The 25,011-nt window shown below is 45.9% G+C and overlaps 1 protein-coding gene across 2 annotated transcripts in view; it reads right to left on the bottom strand.

Annotated features, from left to right (window-relative positions):
* The window catches only part of Arfgef2 (ADP ribosylation factor guanine nucleotide exchange factor 2), an 84,304-nt gene that overhangs the window by 25,802 nt on the left and 33,491 nt on the right, over positions 1 to 25,011 (bottom strand). For both annotated transcript variants that reach the window (XM_042702180.1, XM_042702181.1), the window contains exons 10-23: positions 22,863 to 23,097; positions 21,820 to 21,919; positions 21,053 to 21,192; positions 18,334 to 18,442; positions 17,192 to 17,375; positions 14,370 to 14,481; positions 13,531 to 13,736; positions 9,814 to 9,898; positions 9,343 to 9,514; positions 8,638 to 8,789; positions 6,007 to 6,135; positions 4,786 to 4,944; positions 3,914 to 4,061; positions 3,053 to 3,152 (exon numbers count right to left, since the gene is read on the bottom strand). In XM_042702180.1, the coding sequence (XP_042558114.1) occupies positions 3,053 to 3,152; positions 3,914 to 4,061; positions 4,786 to 4,944; positions 6,007 to 6,135; positions 8,638 to 8,789; positions 9,343 to 9,514; positions 9,814 to 9,898; positions 13,531 to 13,736; positions 14,370 to 14,481; positions 17,192 to 17,375; positions 18,334 to 18,442; positions 21,053 to 21,192; positions 21,820 to 21,919; positions 22,863 to 23,097 (2,031 nt within the window). The remainder of the gene's footprint in view (positions 1 to 3,052; positions 3,153 to 3,913; positions 4,062 to 4,785; positions 4,945 to 6,006; positions 6,136 to 8,637; positions 8,790 to 9,342; positions 9,515 to 9,813; positions 9,899 to 13,530; positions 13,737 to 14,369; positions 14,482 to 17,191; positions 17,376 to 18,333; positions 18,443 to 21,052; positions 21,193 to 21,819; positions 21,920 to 22,862; positions 23,098 to 25,011) is intronic.

Genomic DNA, 25,011 nt, shown 5'->3' with positions numbered 1-25,011 from the left:
CAGATATCCGAAAAGGCAGAGGAAGAGGAGGAGGAAATACTTTAGGTCTTGCATCTCTGCCAAAATAAACAGTGACAGCCAGGCATAGTCGTTTCTGCCTGTAATCCCAGCTATCCAGGAGGTAGAAGCAGGAGGATCTTGAGTTCCATACAAGCCTGGGCAAAGTTAGAGAGACCCTGTCTCAAGAACTAAATGGGAACCAAAGGTTTGGAAATGCAGTTCATGTGGTAAAGCACCTGCCTAGATACTTGAGGACCTGGGTTAAACCCCCAGCACTTTAAGTAATATGTAAATGACAGAAAATAAACTGCGAGGCACCACTTGGACAGAACTGATCAGTGCACTGAGCTGAGAGGATCTCTCTTTGCTTGGGGATAGCCTCTGACCTTGATCCCCTTATGTATGCCTTCCATATAGTCATATGTGCCACCATGCCTGGCCTGTTTGTTGATACAGAACCTAATGAACTTTTTTTTGGGGGGGTGGGGCTGGTCCTAGAATTTGAACTCAGGGCCTGGGTGCTGTCCCTGAGCCTCTTTGGGCTTAAAGCTAGTGCTCTACCACCTGAGCCATAGTGCCACTACCAGCTTAATTTGAGTAGTTTTATTTGAGATAAGAGTCTTATGGAGGGCTGGGAAGGTGGCTCAGTGGTAGAGCGCTTGCCTTGCATGCCTGAGGCCCTGGGTTCGATTCCTCAACACCATATAAGCAAAAAGAAAAAAGCCGGAAGTGGTGCTGTGGCTCAAGTGGTAGAGTGCTAGCCTTGAGCTGAAGAGCTGAGGGACAGCACCCAGGCCCAGAGTTCAGGCCCCACAACCGGACCCCCCCCCCCCAAAAAAAAAAAAAAAAAAGAGTCTTATGGAAGCTGGCCACCGGTGGCTCACGCCTGTAATCCTAGCTACTCAGGAGTCAAAGCCAGGCTGGGCAGGAAAGTAGTCCGTGAGACTCTTATCTCCAATTAATCACCAGGAAAACGGAAGTGATGCTGTTGGCTAAAGTGGTAGAACACTCTCCTTGAGCTAAAGAGCTGAGAGACAGCGCCCAGGCCCAGAGTTCAAGCCCCACAACCAAAAAAAAAAAGCGTCTTATAGACTTTCCTGCCCAGACTAGCTTTGAACTGCAATCCTCAGATCTTAGCCTTTTGAGTAACTAGGATTACAGGCATGAGCCACCAGTACCCGGCAGAACCTAATGAACTTTTTTACTCAGGCTGACTTTAAATCACCATCTTCCTGATTTCCTGAGTAACTGAGATTACAATCATGAATAACTGTCTTAGATTATTGGATAGAAATTATGTATTAGTTAAAAAAAAGAAACAATAGAAAAAGGTGAACCAGATTTCTATTGTCTACTACTTAGTTAGGCAGAGAAACAGGAAAAAGTAATTATGAGAGAAAAGACATTCTGTTCAAACCAGTAACAGTGGATTGAGTCTATGGTTCCAGCTACTTGGGAGGCTGTGACAGGAGGACTGCTTGAACCAAGGAGTCTGGGACCAGCATGAGGAATGTGCAAGACTGCCACTTTAGAAAAAAATTTGTTGTCTAAATCAATCTATAATCAAGAAGACAGATGTGAAAGTACATAAGAGATAACACTTTGGCTGGAGAGAAGCAGAAAAGTAACAGAACAAGGCTGAATGAGTGGTTCAAGCCTATAAACCCAGTTATTCAGGAAGCTAATACTGGAAGGGATCATAGTTCAAGTATAGCTTGGGCAGGAAGTTCTCAAGACTCCCACCTCAATCAATACAAACCAGAAGTGGTAGCAGGCACCTGACAGCTACTCAGGAAAGGTAAATAGAGGTATCAATGTCTAGGCCAGCCTGGGCATAAATGTAAGACTCTATTTGAAAAATAAATAAGGAGTGTCTCAGTAATAGGGTGACTGTCTGGTGAGCATCAGATCCTAAATTCAAAACCCAGTACTGACAAAAAAAGAAAAAAAGGTAGACAGATGTTTAAACACTAAGCAGACTGGGTAGGCTTTTACCCAGTCTGTTCTTGACAATTTTTTTTGACTGTTCCTGACAATTTTTTTAAAAGTAATTTCTAATAAGGAGACTAGGTAACACAAACATCAGTAGTAGCAAAAATTCTTATTATGGGGCTGGCAATGTGGCTTAGTGGTAGAGTGCTTGCTTAGCATGCATGAAGCTCTGGGTTCAATTCCTCAGTACCACATAAACAGGCACTGTGGGTCCAGCGCTGGCCTTGAGCAAAAGCAGCTCAGGGACAGTGCCCAGGTCCTGAGTTCAAGCCCCAGGACTGGCAAAAAAAAAAATTCTTACGATTTCTGTGTGCGTGCGTGTGCATGCGCACACACGTGCACGTACACATACTAGTCCCCATACTGGGGCTTAAACTCTGTGCCTCAAGCCTTCTTGCTCAAGCCTGGTGCTATATTACTTGAGCTATAGCCGCCACACTGGCATTCTGCTAGTTAACTGGAGATGCAGTTAAGTGTCACAACCTTTTCTGCGCAGGCTGGTTTTGAATTGTGATCCTCTAGGTGTCGGCCTTTTGAGTAGCTACAACTACAGGTGTGAGCCAGCAGCATATGGTTCAAAATTCTGACATAATTTGTCACAATATCATTTGTTTGCTTGTTTATTTATTTATTGGTCATGGGGCTTGAATTCTGGGCCTGGGCACTGTCCCTGTACTCTTCAGCTCAAGACCAGCACTCTACTGCTTGAGCCACAGTGCCACTTCTGGTGGTGGTTCATTGGAGATAAGTGTCTCATGGACTTTCCTGCTGGGCTGGATTTGAACTGCAGTTCTCAGATCTGAGCCTCCTGTGTAGCTAGGATTACAGGCATGAGCTACCAGCGCCAGGCAAGTTTATAATTTTTTTTAAAGGCCAAAATTCAAAGGGATAAGAAGGTTGTTAGTAACTGGGTCATGTATGCCATCTTTAATCTTTCTTAGCTCATACAACCTAGAGCTGGCCACACATAGTGAAACAGATTAGCCACCATCACATCACAAATGACACAGAGGACAACAAGCCTGGCAGGTCTAAGCTCTCTGGAGAATGATGTTATTACCTGTCCACGGCGACAACCACACTCTGAGAGCTGGTCTCACCAACCGACTCCTGGAAGCTGGCCATCTGTCTTCTGTCTACACCTCCACTCACCAAGTTACCTGCAACACAATGTCCAACATCAGCAGGACTCCCAACACAGCCCAGAACTTAAGACCTAAGGATCCTCTGCCCCTGAATGCAGACCAGGAACAAGGATGAGAAGGTTCTGCACTCACAACAAAGCAAAATGAAACCCCCAGAGACTCTTTTGTTTTGGCATTTAAAATACACCCTTCATATAAGCTGCCTTGTATGTATGTACCAACCACCTGCCAGCCTCTGACGCCTTTCAAGCCCTGACAGTACTAAGATCTTGTATTTAGGAAAACAAATTGGTATCAGCTGATACTCGTCCAGCGCTAGAAAACACGCAACCGCTGTCGAGCCTCTGCGGAGTACCTGGGGAGCAACATGGTGTTGCTCATCATCCTCACAAGCCTGATGGAGGGGTGCTGCCCCCCAGGTCCTAGCCTGGGCTTTCCCCCACTGCACTCTCCCATTCCTGGCACTGTGCAGGCCCTGGGAGCCTCAGACGCTACGCCTAGACCCCATCTCTGCGGCTTCCTTGCTGAGTGACACTGCTCATGTCACTTGGTCTTTCCCAGGAGTCACTGGGTAGGATGGCAGGCCCCTGTCGGTGGGTCACTGAGTCCTGAGCATATGGCCCAGCAAGTTTGCTTCCTCTTCTGATCCTCATTACTCCAGCACAGTGTCGGGAGAGTCCCCCCACTGCTGCAGGACTACACATCCTCTACTAGCATCAGAATACCCCCAGTTCTTGCAAAATCTCTGCCAGCCAGGTGTGGGGCTGGGCTCTTACCAAGCCCGAGGCCCATGAACTCTTCTCCTGCCAATGTGTGGCCTTTCAGGCTCCCTTCCCTCTCTCGCCCAGAGCCAGACAGGTAGCGGGTCTTGACCCCGGTTCCTATCAGCTGAGCAAGCTCCAGCTGGCTGATGCATTTCAAGATCTAAGGGAAAAAAGATATGAAGAAATGAGTTCCCACTTCACAGCTGGAAAAGGAACTGTCTCTTGGGTCATTCGTGTTGAAGAACCTACACTTGTCACAGCAGGAGTGAAATCTGAGGCTCTTAGGCTCACTCTGCTAGAGGAAAGGTAGCCAGCTGCAGCTACACAGCCCTCTGATGCGGGGCTTGAGGACACATGACTGTACATAGTTTTTTTAACCACTAAAAAATAAAGAGCAATAAGTAAAAGTAAAGTTGGCACACTGGGGTTATGACCTACTGATGTTTATGCAAACTTAGCAAGTGCTCAATAGAAAAAACTCACAGAGCTGAAGCCAGGGATTCCATCTGCTTCCACACAAACACGGCAGCCTCACTGCCTCTGCCCTCAGACTTGACTTCCATCTCTGGGCTCACCTCCGGGCCTTTGCCCTCACTGATCATACATACATGCATGTCCCCACAGACAACAACCCTGACTCTCCTAATGACATCCCCATCTCTGCTTTATTTCTCACTTTATTTCTCCTTAGTACTTACCACTTTGGGGCATTTTATCCCTATTTATCTGTTCTCAGCCTGATGTGTCAAGAGGATACTAACTGTGTATTCATGGCAATGTTCTCACTCACGAGATAAACCTAGGCTTAACTGCCAGAAGAACAGAACTGACCAAGAGAGACCCTGCCTGGTAGGAGTGGTGCCACAGGAACGGGAGAGCTATACCTCGTGCCACGAGTTCCCCAGGTAGTTGCCGTCAGTATGAGCCACCGTGATGAGCGTCTTGATGGTGTCGATGTTCTTCTGTTTCATTTCAGTGATGCTGGAGCTGGCTGTCAGCAGAGAGAAGCGAGCCAGGGCTTGAACGTAGGCATCTCGTTCCAGCTGAAAGAGAAGCAGAGCATATTTGAAATCTAGCTCACTCTTCCAATGAACTCAACACACTATCCAGTGCTTTAATCTGTTGAATGCCCACATTGTCAAGAAAACTAGCATCCACAGTGATCTGCCTTCCCAGGTTACTTAGCGAGGCCATCACTGACCAGCAGTAGGTTTTGAAAGTCCAGTGTCAGAGCCTGAGGTCCCAATACAAAAGACAATGGCTGAATGGGGGCATGGACAGCAAATTCTCATTGACTAGAAAGAAAGGCTTTGGACAAAAAAACCCCACAACCTTCTGACTTTTCAATAGCTAGACAACTGTATGTAATTGATTTGTATATTATTTATTTATTTATTTGGTGCTGGTCCTGACACTTGAACTCAGGTCTGGGCACTGTCCCTGTGTTTGTTTGTTTTGTTTTGCTCAAGGCTCTCACTCTACCACTTGAGCTCAGCTCAACTTTTTTGTAGTTAATTGGAGATCAAAGTCTCACTGACTTTCCTACCCTGGCTGGCTTTAAACCACAATCCTCAGATCTCAGCTTCCTAGCTAGAATTGCAGGAATGAGCTACTAGTGTCTAGCAATTTGCTACATTTTTCAAAATTCAAAACAAGTATATAGACATATTAATTTGCATTCATGTATTTTATTCCCAGAGAAGGATAGGAAATAAATAAAATTTAAAAAATGGATTTTAGAAGAAAAAAGCACTGTCAGGATGTTAGAAATGGAACCAGCCTTGAGCTGTCAATCACATCCCAGACCTCTGTACCCCACTCCCAGCCAGGAAAAAATACTTGAAGCACTAAGGCAGCTAAGCTAGTCAAATAGGCAAAAAAGTTGCTTTGACACATCTGAGCAAATGGCTTGAACCCTACTTACCTTTAAAGAAACTTTAAATGCAGTGTTTTCCCTAAGCGAGGCTGTTACCAGCACAAAGCCATGGGTTTCTTAGAAGTCTGTTGGACACTTGATTAACTAAGGATTTCTGGTAATGTCTAAGTCGTGCCAAGTCCAAAAGAATACAAGCCAGCAGTAGGGAACCTTGCTCACATACACTCACCTGCATTGAGAAGATGCAGGCAATTCGGATGGCACATCGGATGCCTTCCAGACACAAGGAAGCCACTTCAGTGTCGTCACAGTTCTGTAGCCCAATGCTATAGGCGGCCAGCAATGGCGTCCACACCAGCTAGCAAAGAAGGCAGGCTTCAGCAACCCCAGAATTCCAGCAGGGAAAAGCATACTTAGAGGTACACTGTTGGCCATTAGGGGAACAGCCAGGATGCCAAGTTCACTGTTACCTGTATTTTAATCTGTTCTTCTCAAACAGTCCCTTTGAAACTGTGGTCAAAGCAATCACTCTAAATGTGTTATGCACAAAGGAAATACTGTTACTGGTGGCTACTGTGCCACTTCTACATCACCCTGTGCCTATGGCAGACATCACTAATCAACCAAAAGTCTTATTCACTGTTGAATCTGAATTTAAACAGCACATCTCTGAGTCAACAGTAATCAGAAGTCAGGATGCAAAATAAAACTTGCAGTATGTCTATAAAGTTGTTTACTGAAAGGCTCCATATTAAATTACTTAGACAGGGCTGGGAAGGTGGCTCAGTGGTAGAGCGCTTGCCTTGCATGCCTGAGGCCCTGGGTTCGATTCCTCAGCAGCACATAAGCAAAAAGAAAAAAGCCAGAAGTGGTGCTGTGGCTCAAGTGGTAGAGTGCTACCTTGAGCTGAAGAGCTGAGGGACAGCGGCCAGGCCCAGAGTTCAGGCCCCACGACCGGACCCAAAAAAAAATAAAAATAAATTACTTAGACATTACTTTTCTTTCAACTTTCTTGTGAATTCCTTGAAAATAAAAGGTCACATTAGATACTAAAAGTTATCATAAAAACACTAGAGCTGGGTGCTATGAGTCACACCTGAAATCCTAGCTACTCAGTAGGCTGAGAATTGAGGATCATGATTCAAAGCCAGCTCTGGCAGAAAAGTCTGTGAGATTCTTATCTCCATTTAACCAACAAAAAGGAAGAAGTAAGCTATGATTCAAGGGGTAGAGCACCAGCCTTGAGTAGAAAAAGCTAAGAGAGGGGAGACGGGGGGGGGGGGGGGGGGGGGGAGGCTGGGAAGGGATGTGAAGGGTAAACAAAGGAGGAGGCTGCAATGCTTGATAAGAAATGTACTCATTATCTTGCCCATGTAATTGTAACCCCTCTGTACAGTATGTTCACAAAAAATTAAAAAAAAAAAAAAGAAAAAGCTAAGAGATTAAGTGCCCAGGCCCTGAGTTCAAGCCCTAGTACCAACTCAAAATCAAACCAACCACCACCACACCATCCCCCACATACACACACAATTTAGAGAAAAATGTGTTAAGTATATAAAACATGTACCTTTTCTTTTTTTTAATTATTTTTTTTGGGGGGAGGGGTCTGGTTGTATGGCCTGAACTCTGGGCCTGGGCGCTGTCCCTCAGCTCTTTAGCTCAAGGCTAGTGCTCTACCACTTGAGCCACAGCGCCACTTCCGGCTTTTTTCTTTTTGCTTATGTGGTGCTGAGGAATAGAACCCAGGGCCTCAGGCATGCAAGGCAAGCGCTCTACCACTGAGCCACCTTCCTAGCCCCAAAACATGTACCTTTTCTAAAGAGTTTAAAAATAGAGACATTAGGTCATATACAGTGGTTGATGGCTATAATTCCAGCTACTAAGGAGGTAGAGATCAGGAGGGTAGTGGATTGAAGCCAACCCAGACAAAAAGTTGGCTCTATCTAAACAAAAAAGCTGGACATAGTGGTGCACACTTGTGATTGCAACTATGTAAGAGGCCTGTCTGTCAGTCTGAGGCCAGCCTGGGAGAAAATACGAGATACCACCTGAAAAATAACTGAAGTGAAAAAGGGCTGGGGGCACGGTTCAAGTGGTAGAGCTCCTGCCTAGCAAGTGCTAGGTCCTAAGTTTAAACCCCAGTACCGCCTCCCAAATAGCCTTCAGTTACTTATTGTCTTTTGCTTCTACTACCTAATCTCACCTGGTAAACTAACCCTGAGACTACTGAGGTGAAAAAGTCACAATAAAACTGTCCTTTCATCTTTGGTTTTGGACACAGGATCTTTCTATGTAGCTCAGGCTGGCCTAGAACTTATGATTTTCCTATTTTAGCTTCCCAAATGCTGGGATTACAGGCAAGTGACTCCAAACCCACCTTGTACATACACACGTACGTACGTATACACACACACACACACACACACACACACACACACACACACGATTCAGAAGCATAGAGGCATTGAGCCTGTGTGTTCCTCCTCTGAATATCCTCCTCCTTTTGTCTTTTATATTTTGCCCTGGCAATTATTAAGTCATTCAGTCTCCTGGAAGCCCTTATACCAACTCTGACCTGACCACCTTTTTTTCAGATGATAGGGAGACAGAGGGTGAATCACCTGACCACGGTCACAGACACACAGAGCAGCAAAGCCAGGACTAAAACCCAGACATTCTGACGGCAGAGTACATAACTAGCATTGACCCTTCTTCAGTGCCACTGAGGGACACGCAGTGAAGACTTGCTTCCAAAGAAGCCTGGCCTTTCCCTTCTCCTCTCTTCCCTGGGAACTTGCTAATTGCCTGCCCCACCATGAATCAGGCCTAGCCCCACGTTCCAACTTCTCAGGATACTCACTTTGAACATTGGCCGGACGTGGTCCAAGTGTGTGGCACTTGTGAATGGGGCTTTGGCGTGGCTCACAGCCTCCATCAGAGCTTTGGCTGTTTTAGCCATTTGCTCCATCTCCAAATTGTACAGCAGCCGCCGCTGCTTTTCACTAGCCACATCTACAAGAAAGTTAAGAGCCGGAAAGGTGGCTAGTACTCACGGAGCATCTGCCTCATGCCTGACACTGCTTCAAAAGGTTCACAATCATCAACTCACAAATCCACCAAACGTGCCATGAGCCTGTTAAAATATGCTTACCATTTCTCACCCATGAAAAGTAAGGCAGAGAGGTTATACAGCTAATAAGCTAACAAGCTGGACTTGCCCCCGAGCAAGCGTCCAAACCACAGCATCCAGTGACTCTCACACTCTGACAGCTTTGAGAGGTAATTAAAGGAGCTCTAATCAAGGTTGACAGAATCACCACTTGAATTAAAGTAAGGTTTTAAGAAGATAATTTAGCTCTTAAGATTACCTATTTTAAATTCCTCTTGTTCCTAATCACAAATTGAGAAACTAGTCATATCGTAAAAGAATTAACATAAGCATAATTAATCATTCTTATTCAGATACCTAGATATGTAAATCTCATTTACCAACAGCATCATTAGTCATGCATTCTGATACACTCAAACGCTAGACTTAGCAGAACCATTTGTGGCTGGACCTTACTCTGCTTTGTAGACTTTGTTGCAATCGAGTGCTCTTTTGTTTCCTTCATGGCAATCTTCTTGCCCTCGATCTCCTCGTAGATGCTGGACAGATATTCCTCTGGCAGATCTTTACTATCATTGATGCCCCGATTCATTTTAATATACTGCTCTTTTGTCATTTTATTTTTTACCTGAAATTTTTAAAGATTTCATAACAATCAGAGGCTGGGAAGGCAGTTCAGTGGTAGAGTGCTTGCCTTGTATGCATGAGACCCTGGGTTTGATTCCTCAGCACCACAGAAGCAGAAAAATCTGGAAGTGGCGCTATGGCTCAAGTGGTAGAGTGCTAGTCTTGAGCTGAAGAGCTGAGGGATAGCACCGAAGCCCAGAGTTCAAGCTCCAAGACCAACAACAACAACAACAAAATCCAAGTGCGCATATCCAGCCCCTGTGCAGCTAGGATGGTGCAGGAATCATGAGCGGGCTTTACCTGTGGGCTGTGCAGGTCTGTGGTTAGCATGATAATAGAATATGCCAGGACATACGCAGTGTCAGCGCTCGCAAACAGAGTTTGCCTGGAAGAGAAGATGCCAGATGTGAGGATGGGTCCCAGACACGTGTCACTGACAGCAGACTCATGGCTGCACAGGATGCCCAGCTGGAGACATTCTCATATCCTCACTATCACTGAATACTAACTATTAAGCTGACTCTTAATAGATCTGAGGCTTCTTGGAAACATCTTGAATGAGAACTAGAGAGAAGCAATGGGAAGATGTCAGGAGCCACTCACTCCTGTGCTGCTCCTGGCCTGCCTCACCCTGAGTGACGCCTCTTACTCCAGCTTGCTAAGCTAAGCACCCTGCCCACTCCTGTGTGTGCAGGTGCCAGGCAGAGAGGACAAAGGCCGCTGCTGCACAGCAGAGACCAGGAAAACAGTTATGTCGCTCTAAGCTGTAATACATGAACTGAGGCTGAAAACTGGTCTGCCACACTGGCCCCTTCACCAGGAGAGTGAGAAATCCCAAGGAACATAGGAGAGGCCACACTGTACGGGGGATTTACCAGGGTGAGCATTTACCACTGTCAGAAACAGAGCGAAGCCCCACAAAAAGCAATGGTCCATTCCATCTTCCCAGTGAGTTTTAATCGCCTCAGCTCCCCCACCCTCACCCACCTCCCAAGGACAGCTGGCCCTCCTGGAGGCCTGGGACCAGTTAATATGGAGTGGCAGAACAGCATTAGGGTGTCTCCTCAGCCATTTCTATGCACAGTTTACCACACACCCAGACATTTCTGTGCAGTGGAGAGCCGGCTTCTTAGTCAGGCAATACGTGTTCACTCTGCTCTGTTATGACCACTTGACTAATCTTTTTTTTTTTTTTTGTCAGTCCTGGGGCTTGAACTCTGGGCTTGGGCACTGTCCCTCAGCTCTTCAGCTCAAAGCTAGCGTTCTACCACTTGAACAATAGCACCACTTCTGGTTTTCTGCGTGGCTTATTGGAGATAAGAGTCTCACAGACTTTCCTGCCCAGGCTGGTTTTGAACCGAGATCCTCAGATCTCAGCCTCTTGAGTATAGGATTGCAGGCATGAGCTACCAGCCCAGGGCCTGACTAATCTTTTTTTTGGGGGGGGTCTGGTCATGGGGCCTAAACTCTGGGCCTGGGCGCTGTCCCTCAGCTCTTCAGCTCAAGGCTAGTACTCTACCACTTGAGCCACAGCGCCACTTCCGGCTTTTTTCTTTTTGCTTATGTGGTGCTGAGGAATCGAACCCAGGGCCTCAGGCATGCAAGGCAAGTTCTCTACCACTGAGCCACCTTCCCAGCCCCTGACTAATCTTATATAGGCTGCTCAATCTGTAAAATGGGACACTACTCCCACTGATGACAGGAAATGCAGGTAAAACTCAGGGCCTGCCTGACATATAGGCAGAAAGTGCTCAGAAAACATTAGTTGTTGTTGTTTTTTTTCTTTTCAACTCCTATCAAGTACAGAAAACATCCATCAACAAAGAACCCAGCCAAGCACTGTTGATTCATACTTGTAATCCTAGCTATTCAGCAGGCTGAGATCTGAGAATTAAAGTTTAAAGCCAGCCAACGGAGGAAAGTACGTGAAACTCTCATCTCCAATTAACTACCAAAAAGCTGAAGATGGAGATGTGGCTCAAGTGGTAGAGCACTAGCCTTAAACAAAAAAAAAAAAAGCTTAGCACCCAGGGTGAATTTAAGCACTAGGACTGGCACGCACGCACATATGTATACACACACACACACACACACACACACACACACACACACACACACACAAAACGTGCAGAGATCGCAGTCTGTGATCTTAGCAGTTGGGAGGTGGAGGCATAACAAAAAACATGAGTTCAAGGCTGAATTTAAGCACTAGGACTGGCACGCACGCACGTATGTATACACACACACACACACACACACACACACACACAAAACGTGCAGATATTGCAGTCTGTGATCTTAGCAGTTGGGAGGTGGAGGCATAACAAAAAACATGAGTTCAAGGCTGAATTTAAGCACTAGGACTGGCACGCATGCACATATGTATACACACACACACACACAAAACGTGCAGAGATTGCAGTCTGCGATCTTAGCAGTTGGGAGGTGGAGGCATAACAAAAAACATGAGTTCAAGGCTGAATTTAAGCACTAGGACTGGCACGCACACACATATGTATACACACACACACACACACACACACACACACACACACACACACACACACACAACGTGCAGAGATCGCAGTCTGTGATCTTAGCAGTTGGGAGGTGGAGGCATAACAAAAAACATGAGTTCAAGGCTGAATTTAAGCACTAGGACTGGCACGCACGCACGTATGTATACACACACACACACACACACACACACAAAACGTGCAGAGATTGCAGTCTGTGATCTTAGCAGTTGGGAGGTGGAGGCATAACAAAAAACATGAGTTCAAGGCTGAATTTAAGCACTAGGACTGGCACGCATGCACATATGTATACACACACACACACACAAAACGTGCAGAGATTGCAGTCTGCGATCTTAGCAGTTGGGAGGTGGAGGCATAACAAAAAACATGAGTTCAAGGCTGAATTTAAGCACTAGGACTGGCACGCACACACATATGTATACACACACACACACACACACACACACACACAACGTGCAGAGATCGCAGTCTGTGATCTTAGCAGTTGGGAGGTGGAGGCATAACAAAAAACATGAGTTCAAAGCTAAATTTAAGCACTAGGACTGGCACGCACGCATGTATGTATACACACACACACACACAAAACGTGCAGAGATTGCAGTCTGTGATCTTAGCAGTTGGGAGGTGGAGGCATAACAAAAAACATGAGTTCAAGGCTGAATTTAAGCACTAGGACTGGCACGCACGCACGTATGTATACACACACACACACACACACACACACACACACACACACAACGTGCAGAGATCGCAGTCTGATCTTAGCAGTTGGGAGGTGGAGGCATAACAAAAAACATGAGTTCAAGGCCAGACTGGGCTACACATCAAGACCTTGTCTAAAGAAACAAACCCACAAAATAAACAAACAAAATAAAATGATATATTTAATGATTGTACTGTTAACCATTTCTATAATATTTTTTGGTACACAATATGAGAGAACCAAAATCCTTAATATCTAGGCTATCCATTAAATCGGGAAGTGGCACAGTTTGTGTTTACAGCTCTAAGCTTTACAGCTCTCAGCTGGGCAATCCTCTGCCACTGAGTTACATCACTCTCTTTGGCATTTTGAGACCGTGTTTCTATGTGTAGCTCACTGTGGAGCCCATGCTGGTCTTGAACTAATGATCCTTGGGGTTCTGCCTCATGTGTGCTGGGACTACAAGTATGCACAACCAGATCCAGCAAGGAGCTGTTATTTATTAGGGAAGAGGTGCTTAAACTGCTTTCTCTCAGTCTATGAGACTACTCTTTTAAAGTAAGTAATAGCATGACTTTTAGCCGTGTGAGCTTAGGCAAGTTACTTAACCTCTCTGGTCCTTAATCTCGAGATACAAATAAGGTTTTCTGAAGTCTTATGTAAGATAAACCCTTAGCACAGAGCCTGGTGCCCAGTGAAGAGAAACTTTACTTGCAAGTTTTAGAGACATTCAATCAAGATTTGTGCCATGAGAGATGTCAGTGGAGCGCTCACCCTTGGTTGCACTCTATGTATCTTGCAGCAAACTTCTCCATTAAGCGGTCAATCTTCTGGGCTTCCCCGGGGAGACGGAAGCCTTCCAGGAATGTCCTGAGTGCCGAGACAAACTCCTTCTCACAAAAGTCCAGTTGGTCCACGTAGGCATACATCACCTCCTTGTTGAGCCTGGCACCGTCTCCCAGAAAATCTCCCACTTGGGTCTGAAACACGCACACTAACTCACATCTGGAAGCTGTCCACAGGGTCCCACAGCAGAGACACCCGCAACGGGTGGTCAGAACATTCTGGCCTTGATTGCCCACATTAGGTGGCCCAAGGGAAGCTGCCCAGCCACCCACTGTAGACACAGGCTGTTCTGCCAGCGGAAGAAGGGGAGGGACACAGAAGGACCAAAAATGAAGAGGACAGCCAGTGCCCGTGGCTCACAGCCACTCAGTAGGCTCAAATTTGAGGATCGTGGTTCAAAGACTTCCCAGGAAGGAAAGTCCATGAGACTATTATCTCCAATTCACCAGTACAGCTTGAGCAAAAAAAAAAAAAAAACAAAAAAAAAAAACAAAAAAAAAACCAGCTAAGGGACAACAACCTGGCCCTGAGTTCAAGGCCCAGTACCAGCCTAAAAAAAAAAAAAAAAAAGTAAAAGATAGAGGGGATGACAGACTGGCTTAGGAGGGAGCTGTGTTCCTAACAGTTGCGAAACACCACATATGCAAGCACACTTTTGCCACACTGGCCAGCACAGGCGGGGGTAGAGCAGGATGAGCGCAGGCCCTGCCTATCTGGAGGCACCGGCCAGGGAGAGCTGCCCAAGGCAGGGCCAGCCCTGCACTTACAGAATCCAGGCGCTCCTCCTGGTGCAGAAACTGGGCGATGTCCTCAACGGACGCTCCCAGCATGCCCTGCTCCTGGAGAAACTGGATTCCCCTCTTGGGTTTCTTGTTGAAGCTGTTTCAAGGGAAGGAACAAAGGTTGCATATTCAAAATCTGAGCAGAGAAAGAGCCGACATTTAAGGTGAATTATGATGACACTGTGAACAATCTATTCACTTAAGCTCTTCCAAGTTCCACCTTCAGTTTCTGACCAGCAGAGACTGGTGGCTGTCTTCCCGTCCATTCTCCCTGCTTCATCAGAGAACCCCAGGTGCTCTGCTGACCAGTCACTGGAATAAAAACTATACTTCCTGAACCCCTTAGCTACAGGCAAGGCTGGAGGGGCACAGGCAGGCCTAGGGAAAATTCTTACCCAAGGCTGACTCAGGAAAGCATGTTCTCTTGTTGCCTTTCCCCTTTCTTCTCCAGAATAAACACATCATGGCTAGTGCTCCCAAGCAGTTATCCTAGCTATGAAGCAGCCCTGAGCATGAAAATGACAGGCTTGTAGTGGTGGAGCAGACAGGTAAGAGTTAAGTGAGTCCCTCTGTGGAAGGCTCAGCTTGACGGCCTCAGACTGCCTGCTTTTAATTTCCTTTACTTGAGAATACATAGTTACTGTGACTTTATATTTCCTGTTGAAGGGAAGCAAAGGTACCTAATGCATACTTAGCCTTATACCACCCAGTCCAGAAGGACCAGGGCCATGAAGACACAAATCTGGACAAGGACAGAGATGGTGTGCTTACAGAAGGCCTCTTTGAGGAAGTTGGGAATTTAAAAAAGCCAAGAGCCTCCCAAGGAGAAAGCTCCCTGCTACAGTCAAAGGTCAAAGGTGTTCAAGGGACTAAAACACTGCTGTGACTCAGGGGCCTGGCAGCTGGGGTCAATGAGGAAGGCTGGGCCAGGTCCTGGTACAGAACAGAAAATCTGTAATACTTTAGGCCAGAGGGAGGCAGCTTGATTGCTGGTTGTTTTTTGGTGCCAATCCTAGGGCTTGAACTCAGGGCCTGGGCATTGTCCCTAAGCTTTTGTGCTAAAGGCTAGCACTCCACTTGCATCATAGTTCCACTTCCAGCTTTTTTGTTAGTTAACTGGGGATAAGAGTCTCACAGACTTTTTTGCCCCGGTTGGCTATGAACCTCAATCCTCAGATCTCAGCCTTCTGAATAGCTAGAATTATAGGCAGGAGACACTGGCACCTGGCTTGATTTCTGCTTTTAAAAGATCACTTTACCTTCAGTGGAGAGAACCGAATGCACTGGAGGGAGGAGGAGAAAGAAGTGAGAACATCACTTCCATTAATGTGTGACTGCTGCTGCCTGTAATCCTAGCTACTCAGGAGACAGGAGTAGGAAAAGAGGTCCAAGGCTGCTCCAGACAAAGTTATCCTGAAACCCCATCTGAAAACAAACTAAAAGCATCCTAAGGCCTGGGGATATTGCTCAAGAAGTAGAGCTTGCCCTAGCATGTGAGAGGCCCTAGGTTTAAATCCCATTAACAGTGCTGGGCACTGGTGGCTCACACCTGTAATCCTAGCTACTCAGGAAGCTACGATCTGAGGATTACGGTTTGAAGCCAGCCCAGGTAGAAAAGTCCCTGCAAGATTCTTCTAATTAACTACTCAAAAACTGGAAGTGGCATTGTGGCCAAGTGGTAGAGTGCTAGCCTTGAGCACAAATTGGCTCAGGGACTGTGCCCAGGCCCTGAGTTCAAGTCCTAGAACCAAAAAAAAAAAATCCCCAGTAACAATAATGAATGAATGGACAAATGACTTAACTATCATCATTTAAAAGCTAACCAGTATGAGATCATGCTTATGTAAAGACTTACTAATGATTACAAAGATGCCATGGCTACATGGCCAACATCCTTGCACTGGAGGTAGGCTACAAACCATGAATGGTTCAAAAAATATACATAGCTAAAACAAGCAGGGGAAATATTATTTTTCTATATGTTGAGAATTTTTGTAATACACAGATACAAAAAATGTTTCCAATAGTAATTTTTACAGGAAGTGAGTTTATGGGTGAATTCCACATTTCTGCTTCATACTTTCTTTTTTTTGGTCGGCTGTGGGGCTTAAACTCTGAGCCTGGGCGCTGTCCCTCAGCTCATCAGCTCAAGGCAAGCACTCTACCACTTGAGCCACAGCGCCACTTCTGGTTTTCTGGTGGCTCATTGGAGATAAGAGTCTCAGAGACTTTCCTGCCCAGACTGGCTTTGAGCTGTGATCCTCAAATCTCAGCTTCCTGAGTAGTTAGGGTTATAGGTTTGAGCCACTGGCACCCTGCCTTGCTTCATACTTTTTTTTTTTTTGTCGGTCATGGGGCTTGAACTCTGGGCCTCGGTGCTGTCCCTCAGCTCTTCAGCTTAAGGTGAGCGCTCTACCACTTGAGCTACAGCGCTACTTCCGGTTTTCTGGTGGTTTATTGGAGATAGGAGTCTCACAGTCTTTCCTGCCTGGGCTGGCTTTGAACCGCGATCCTCAGATCTCAGCCTCCTGAGTAGCTAGGATTACAGGCGTGAGCCACCAGCGCCCGGCTTTGCTTCATACTTTCTTAAGTGGCTTAATTTCTGTCATCCGAAAAGGAAAGACAAGCCCTAGAGCCACAGGTATGTTTTCTTCTTGCATGAAGATGCCATGCTCCCTCCCTCGGCCCGGCTCCTTCAGGCTTGATTACAATGCCCCATGCACTGGCCTGCTGCAGGTATGTCCCTGACAGGGGTCAGTCTCAGGTCCCCAGGGTCCTAAGAGCCCTCTGAGCAGTAGCCCACTCACAGCTCAATGCCGTGTTCGATGATTTCTTTTTGCTGCTTGATGACCTCAAACTGCTCTGGGTCATCCTGAATGGTGGTCTGGGTTCCCGAGGACACGGTGGACTCCATGGACGTCACACTGCACCGTCTTGCCATGTCAAGGCCTTTCCCATCCCCTACTTCCTGATCTGTGAGCCTCTCCTGACCTGCAGTGACATAAAAGCAAAAGAGGCCAAATAAGATGACACACTGACATGGCCAAGTGAGCACTAGCTTCACAGTTCCTGCCCGTCTGACAGCAGCAAGGCTGTGCTCTACAAAATCCTCAGTAAAGGGCAGATACATATTTAATATCACTCAGAAACTTAAGTTTTTCATGGAACTTGAGAGGCTCGTTCTAAAACTCACATCAGAATGAAAAATGTAAGAATAGTCAAGACATTTGAAGACAACAAGAAGGATGTGTCCTAGCAAGTTTCCAAGCTTTTTATACAACTCTGATCAATTGAAGAATGTAGTCTTTGTGCCAGAATACACAAATCAATTGAGCGGAAGAGAAACTCCAGAAACAGACTTATAAGCATAGAAACATGTGGAGTATCCTAAAGGTGGTACTTCAAACCGACGAGGGAAAGAGAGAATACTAAAAATGTTGGGAGCAATAATTTCCTTTAACATTCCAGATTAAAAGGCAAAACTTTAACTGGGTGCTAGTGATGCACACCTGTAATCCTAGTCACTTAGGAGATTGAGACCACTGGAGTTCAGGCTTACGGCCAGCCCAAGCAGAAAAGAGTTCATGAGACCCCTTCTCAATGAAAAACTGGATGTGATAACATTCACCTGTAATCCTAGCTACCAGGGAGCCTAACATAGGTGGCCTGCACTAAGGTGCGTGCTAGGCAGGAAGTAAGACTCTACCTGAAAAATAATTAGCAAAATCAGGGTTGGAAGTATGGCTAGTAAAAAAACCCACACAGCAAGCACAAGGACTAGAGTTTTTGGCCCAGTATAGCCAAAAGGAATTCATTAAATATATATATTAAAATAAAAACAGCAGAACCTTTAAAATACTATAGGTATTTATTAGCAAACCTAACTGTTTTGCTCTATTCCAAGACACTTCCCAGCTGCTCTGAAGGAAGGGTCAGCAGAGCTACTCACCGAGGCTGGTCTGGTGATTGGGGTTCACGTACAGGTCTTTGCTCCACTCCACCATGCACTTGAGAATGGACACAAGGCACTCCAGGCCTTTCTTCCTCAGACTAAGCTCCTAAAGGTCAAAAGTGACATAGCACAGACAGACCACCATCAACCAAGAGCAGGCTCATACTGGGCTCCTAAGAGATCCTGGGAGGATGTCAGCAATCACATTAAGGATGGATCTCAAGGAATGGGTAACTGCTGGCATAGGAATTATGGACATGTCAAAAACTGCTGGCATAGGAATTATGGACATGTCAAAAACTCTGGCCAAGCTGGGCGCCAGTGGCTCACGCCTGTAATCCTAGCTATTCAGGAGGCTGAGATCTAAGGATCACGGTTCAAAGCTAGCCTGGCCAGGAAAGTCCGTGAGACTCTTATCTCCAATAAACCACTAGAAAACCAGAAGTAGCGCTGAGGATCAAGCGGTAGAGCATTCGCCTTGAGCTGAAGAGCGCAGGGACAGCGCTCAAGCCCAGAGTTCAAGCCCCATGACCAAACAAACAAAAAAAAACCCCAAAACTCTGGCCAGGGGCTGGTGGCTCACACCTATAATCCTAGCTACTCAGGAGGCTGAGATCTGAGGGTAACAGTTCAAAGGCAGGAAAGTCCATGAGACTCTTTATCTCCAATTAACTAAAGGAAACCAGAAGTGGCACTGTGGCTCAAAGTGGTAGACCAAAAAAGTTCAGGGACAGTGCCCAGATCCTAAGCTCAAGCCCCACAACTGGGTGGGGGAGAGAGAGGAAGGACATGCTTTTGTGTGTGCCAGTCATGGGGCTTGAACTCAGAGACTGGGTGCTGTCCCTGAGCTTTGGTGCTCAAGGCTAGTGCTCTACTATTTGAGCCATAGCTCCACTACCTGCTTTTTTGGTAGTTTATTGGAGATAAGAGTCTTACAGACTTTGCTGCTGTCATGGCTTTGAACCATCATCCTCAAATTTCAGCCTCTTAAGTAGCTAGGATTACAGGTATGAGCCACCAGCAGCTGGCTATGAATATGAATATGAATTTTTTTTGGTCAGTCGTGGGGCTTGAACTCTGGGCCTGCTCAAGGCGAGTGCTCTACCACTTGAGCCACAATGCCACATCTAGTTTTCTGGTGGTTTATTGTAGATAAGAGTCTTATGGACTTTCCTTCCCAGGCTGGCTTTGAACCAAGATCCTCAGATCTAAGACTCCTGAGTAGCTAGGATTACAGGAATGAACCACTGGCACCCAACTACGTCTATGAAATTTTTTTAAAAATATAATTTTGTTGTTATCATTAACATGTTGTACAGAGAGGTTACCATTTCCTAAGTCAGGTAATGAGTACATTTCTTTTTTGGAAAATATCACTCTTTCCTTTACTACCCTTCCCCACCCCATTTCCCACTTCCATTCTTGTCCACAAGTAGAATATAGATTTTTTTAAATAATTAGAATGCCTTCATTTTCCTTCCTTCTCTCCTCCCCATATTTTTTTCTTTCTTTTTTTTTTGTGTTGGAACCAGGACTTGACCTCAGGACTTTGGGCTCTTGCTCTATTTTTTTTTTGCTTATAGCTGGAGCTTTACCACTTGAGTCACACCTCCAGTCTAGCTTTTTTATTTGAAAACTGGGAATATAGTTTAGTGGAATTTTTGTCTAGGCTAGCTTTGAACCACAATCCTCAGATCTCAGCTTTCTGAGTAGCCAGGATTATAAGCTGGGGCCACAGGTGCCCAGCCTAAGTAGCATTTTCTTAAGTAAAAAGTAAATTCAAGGGCTGGGAAGGTGACTCAGTGGTAGAGTGCTTGACTTGCATGCATGAGGCCCTGGGTTCGATTCCTCAGCACCACAAAGTAGAAAAAGCCACAAGCCAGGTGCCGGTGGCTCACACCTATAATCCGAGCTACTCAGGAGGCTGAGATCTGAAGATCATGGTTCAAAGCCAGCCTGGGCAGGAAACTCCATGAAACTCTTATCTCCAATAAACCACCAAAAAACCGGAAGTGGAGCTGTACCTCAAGTGGTAGAGCACTAGCCTTGAGCTGAAGAGCTGTGGGACAGTGCTCAGGCCCAGAGTTCAAGGCTCACGAGCAACAAAAAAATAAAAAAAAAGTAAAGTAGAAAAAGTGACACTGTGGCTTAAGAGGTAGAGAGCTAGCCTTGAGCTGAAGAGCTGAGGGACAGCACCCAGGCCCAGAGTTCAGGCCCCACGACCCACACACACAAAAAAGTAAATTCAAATTATAGAAAATCTAAAAAAAAAAAAAAAAAAAAAAAGAGCCACCATTTTATATTCACAACGCTACATGCTGTGGTGCTAAGGGCAACTTTTACAAGGGTAAAAGTCCATGCATGCAAATTCTATACATAGTTCCATGGGTCCCTGACCCTCCTTTTCCTCCTAGGTACTGTAATAATGGGGCAGTGTCTCTGTTATATAGGGGACTGGAAGGTGACCGAGGGCCTGGCTCCTAGCAGGTCTCTGCAGCATCACCTTCTTGAGTGATGTGCTGATGAGTTCAGAGTCCCACGGCCCACCACCAGCGCACACTGTATCCACAGTGCCGCTGGCCCTGTGAAAGTTGTGGTGAAAACTCTGAGTTCACTGCTTTGTTCACTGCTGTTCTCAGACCAGGGATGACCTCCGCGAGTGGTGGCACTCAACAGAAGCCTACTTCAAATACAACCGAGTGTCTTATAGCCTCACCTGCAGAGGAGTCATTCCCAGCTCATGGCCGCTTCTTCCCTGAGCAATTTTCGATAAATCATTCACAAGGCGCTCAAAAATGTTAGCAGCATTTAGATCACAGTCATAGTTGACATAAATGTCTACCACACACTGGGCATCTTGGGGGGAAAAATTCAAGTATTAGAGATCGAGATCTGAGAGAACAAGAGCTATTTCTTTATTAAACAAGAGTTCTTTGCCAACAAAGCTTTCCCAGTGAACTCCTAACCCAGGTGGCTACATCTCAGTCAGGAAATACCAGTTAGGAGGGAGAAAGGCTGCTGTCAGGCCTGCTCTTGCACTCAGTGAAATCCCAGGCATCCATCCCATCTCTCCAAGGTCCAGTCTCCTCATCAAAGAGAACAGGATGGGCATGGCTGAAGCACCTGCCCAGGGGCCTGGGTATGATGACAAGTTATACCAATTCACCTCAGCACCCAGTCCAGGCTGGGAGCATTAGTATCTCAGAGCCTGAGCTTAATTCACAGTGCTCAGCTTGCAAGCAGCGTGACCAGGTGCCCCAGTTTGCCAGAATTAGGTTTTTTTGGTTGCTAACACCCAAAGCCCCAGCAAATTGGCCTGAGCTGGCCATCCTCTAAAAGAGGACTTCTCATTAGATCAGCAAAAGCCTTTTGGGACACGATTTTCCCCACATTTCATTAGGTAAGAGTTTGGTTTTGGCAGACGGAAGTGTCAAAGTGTTCTGCGCATGTCCAGTGGACGAGCCCCCTCAGGCTGACACGCACCTGCACAGATCCTCGTCAGGGTCTGGATAACCATCCATCTGTGCTCAAAAGAACTTGTGGATGTTTCTAAAATGTTCAGGAATATCTCTTTGAAGAAGACCTATATGACACAAAGACACAAAGAGACAACAGGAGTAATCAAAATCCAAAGTCCTGAGAGACCAGGAGGTCCTGCAGGTGAAGTAGCCTGGGCAGAAGAAGGGGAGCTCCACTGCAGAAGAACCCACTGCAGAAGAACACGGGGACCCTGGCTCATCAGGGGACAGCTGGCAGGGTGGGCCACACCAGATATGTAAACCTCAAAACGCAAGTTGTATGAGACTTGGGGTCTGAATTTTTATGAAAAGGTACGGCATTACTCATCTCTTTTTTTGGAGTGTGGTGGTACATGTCTGTAATCCCAATACTTAGGAGGCTGAGGCAGGAGGACTGTGAATTCCAGGGCAGACTGAGCTATATATAAGACCTTGTCGCAAAAACAAACAAAATAAACTCCTCTCTGGGTTGCCAGAAAATATAATGAGTCACAGTAGTTTGGGGAACTAGACCACCAGCAATTTCCTCATCTGATGTGAATGCCACTAAGTAAAAAACTAATGTGGATGCTAAATCCAAAAGGTTAGTGATACGACAAAACTAACAGGACTTAAGAAACAAAGAACTCCCGCTCATCTGGTTGAACCACTACTAAATATCCTCATGCTGCTGATCACAAATATGGTATATAACATGTGAACACTGTTATATATTACAGACTGTGGTAGACAATTTGCTCCAGGGAAGTTAGAATGAACTTGTGACTTTGAAATTATGTAATCATTTAATCACAATCAAAAAAAAAAAAAAAAAAAAAAAGAACCTCGGGGAAGGGAGGGAGGGAGGGGATGGTAGGGGGAAAACAATGGAGGGGGTAACAATGTTCAAGAGGAAGTGTACTCATAACCTCACTCATGTAACTGTGACCCTCTGTATAGTAGCTTTACAATAAAAAAAAAAAAAAAAAAAAAAAAAAAAAAAAAAAAAAACTAATGTGGAGTCCATACCTCTATCTGCATTTTCAGGTGCATTTTAAAGTTTGAAAGGAGAGTAAGGAAGATGGCAAGAGAGAGTTCGAAGACATCAGGCACAGAAGAGACGCCATTCTTGGACAATGCCACACAGAGGTACTGTTTGATGGCATTGATGAACATCTCATGGGTTCTGAAGACCGGGCCAGCATTCTGCAACACGGACAGAAGAAGTTGCAGGGAGACCACTTTGGAGCGAAGCTCATGGGACCTGTGAAGAAAAGAAACAATGACAATGCAAGACCGTCAAGCACAAAGCAGTGTGCTGCTCTGTGTTTTTCCCCTTGCTGGGCAGGTGATCTACTGTTTAAGTTGGTGTCAATTCTGGGGCTTGAACTCAGGGCTGGCTCTGAGCCTTTTCATTCATGGGCTAGCACTCTACCACTTGAGCCACAGTTTCACTCTGGCTGTTTGGAAGTTAATTGAAGATAGAATCACACAATCTTTCCTGCCTGGGCTGGCTTCAAACCACAGAACTCAAAATCTCAGTCTCCTGAATAGCTAGGATTACAAGCATGAGCCACTGGCACTCAGCTTGTTTTTTAAGACAGGATCTCACTCTGTAGCCCAGACTGGCTGGGATTGTGATTCTCTGGACTTATATCTGCAATGCTGGCATTACAGGCAGACACTGCTACATCTGGCTAGAATGGTATGCTTCTTAAGAAGGCCTTGCTTCTCCGTCTTTTTCTGAGGCCAGGGAGTTGAGAATAACAACACTTAGATGTTAATAAAATGAGGGCATTCTAAGTCCTCCTGGAACCATAGCCTTTTTTTTTTTTTTTGCCAGTTTTGGGACCTGAACACTGGGCCTGGGCACTGGCCCTGAGCTTTTGTGCTCAAGGGTAATGCTCTACCACTTGAGCCATAGCTCCACTTCTGGCTTTATTTATCTGTAGTTTAGTGGAGATAAGAGTCTCACAAACTTTCCTGCCAGGCTGGCTTCAAACTGTGATCCTCAGATCTCAGCCTCCTGAGTAACTAAAATTATAAGCAGGAGCCCCTATTCTGCTGTCTCTTGACCACAAAGCAGGTAGTGGAGGATTCAAGCGGGAGTCCACCGAGTCCAGCAAGCAGGCTCTCTGCAGCTGAACTGCCAGGAGTCAATCACCTCAGGTCATCTATAGGAAGAGGAGGTCTCCACCTCCTTCTCCTTACTCTATGTCTGCCAGCCTTACAGCCCACCCCACCCCTTTGAGGTCAAGAATGACTGGAAATGGAACATTTTAGCTGGGCATGGTTGTACATACCAGTGATCTTAGCATTTGGGAGGCTGAGGCAGGAGGTTCCTGAAGTGACACCCCCTACCAAAATTAGGGTATCTGAGCTACTGTTCACTGGCAAGGAAGTCCTTCCTGCTGTCTAGACAGTCCCTCTTGTTGCAGGGAACTTACTCTCTCCCCTGAGCTCTCTCCCTTGGGAGAGGAGGAATGTGTGACCCCAGGCTGAGTAGCCTATAAGTCTGCAAGCTCCCAAGCATACCCCAATTAATATCATCCATCATATTCCCATGTGAACTGCCAACACATATTGTAAGGATAGGGCAAGCATTAAAGGCAGGACCTCTCTGTAGAGAGAAACTCCAGGATAATTACTAAAGGAACTTCTCAGAAGTAGGGGCTCAGGGAAAATTAGGGAGTTAGACAAGTTAAGTGTGGTAAATAACAATAAAACTCAGAAAGAGCCAGGAAACCTGGACGGTAGTTTGATTTTGGATGTGATAAGAAGTTTGGAATGTGTTTTGATAAATGTCAGCTAAACCCTTATCTGGGATGAAACAAAGGAGGCCTGGAAATGTAACTTTTGCCTCCATGATGTATTGCTTCTGTAATTGCTATTTTTACTAACTGCAAGTTCTGCCTCTGGAAACCTGCTTGCTATCATGTACACCTCCACCTGTCCACCTGCATGTGGCTTTAAATCCTGCCACAAGAGAACTTAGCCACTGGTCTTCACTGTCTTGGTATAGTGGAGGTCAGACCCCATGGCTAATAAATGATTCCTAGCCCGAATGACTGAGTGTTGGTGATTCCTTTCGCTGATCTCAGGTTCAAGTCCCACCAGGCCCCAGGAAGATGGAATATTTCAGTTCCTAAATTCTAGGCCAGCCTGAACTACTAAGCAA

Source organism: Dipodomys spectabilis, unplaced genomic scaffold, assembly GCF_019054845.1.
Source record: "Dipodomys spectabilis isolate Male_0828 unplaced genomic scaffold, ASM1905484v1 ptg000317l, whole genome shotgun sequence".
NCBI classification, from domain to species: domain Eukaryota; kingdom Metazoa; phylum Chordata; class Mammalia; order Rodentia; family Heteromyidae; genus Dipodomys; species Dipodomys spectabilis.
The sequence above is the reverse complement of the archived record's forward strand: the minus strand, read 5'-3'. Positions and strand labels throughout refer to the sequence as shown.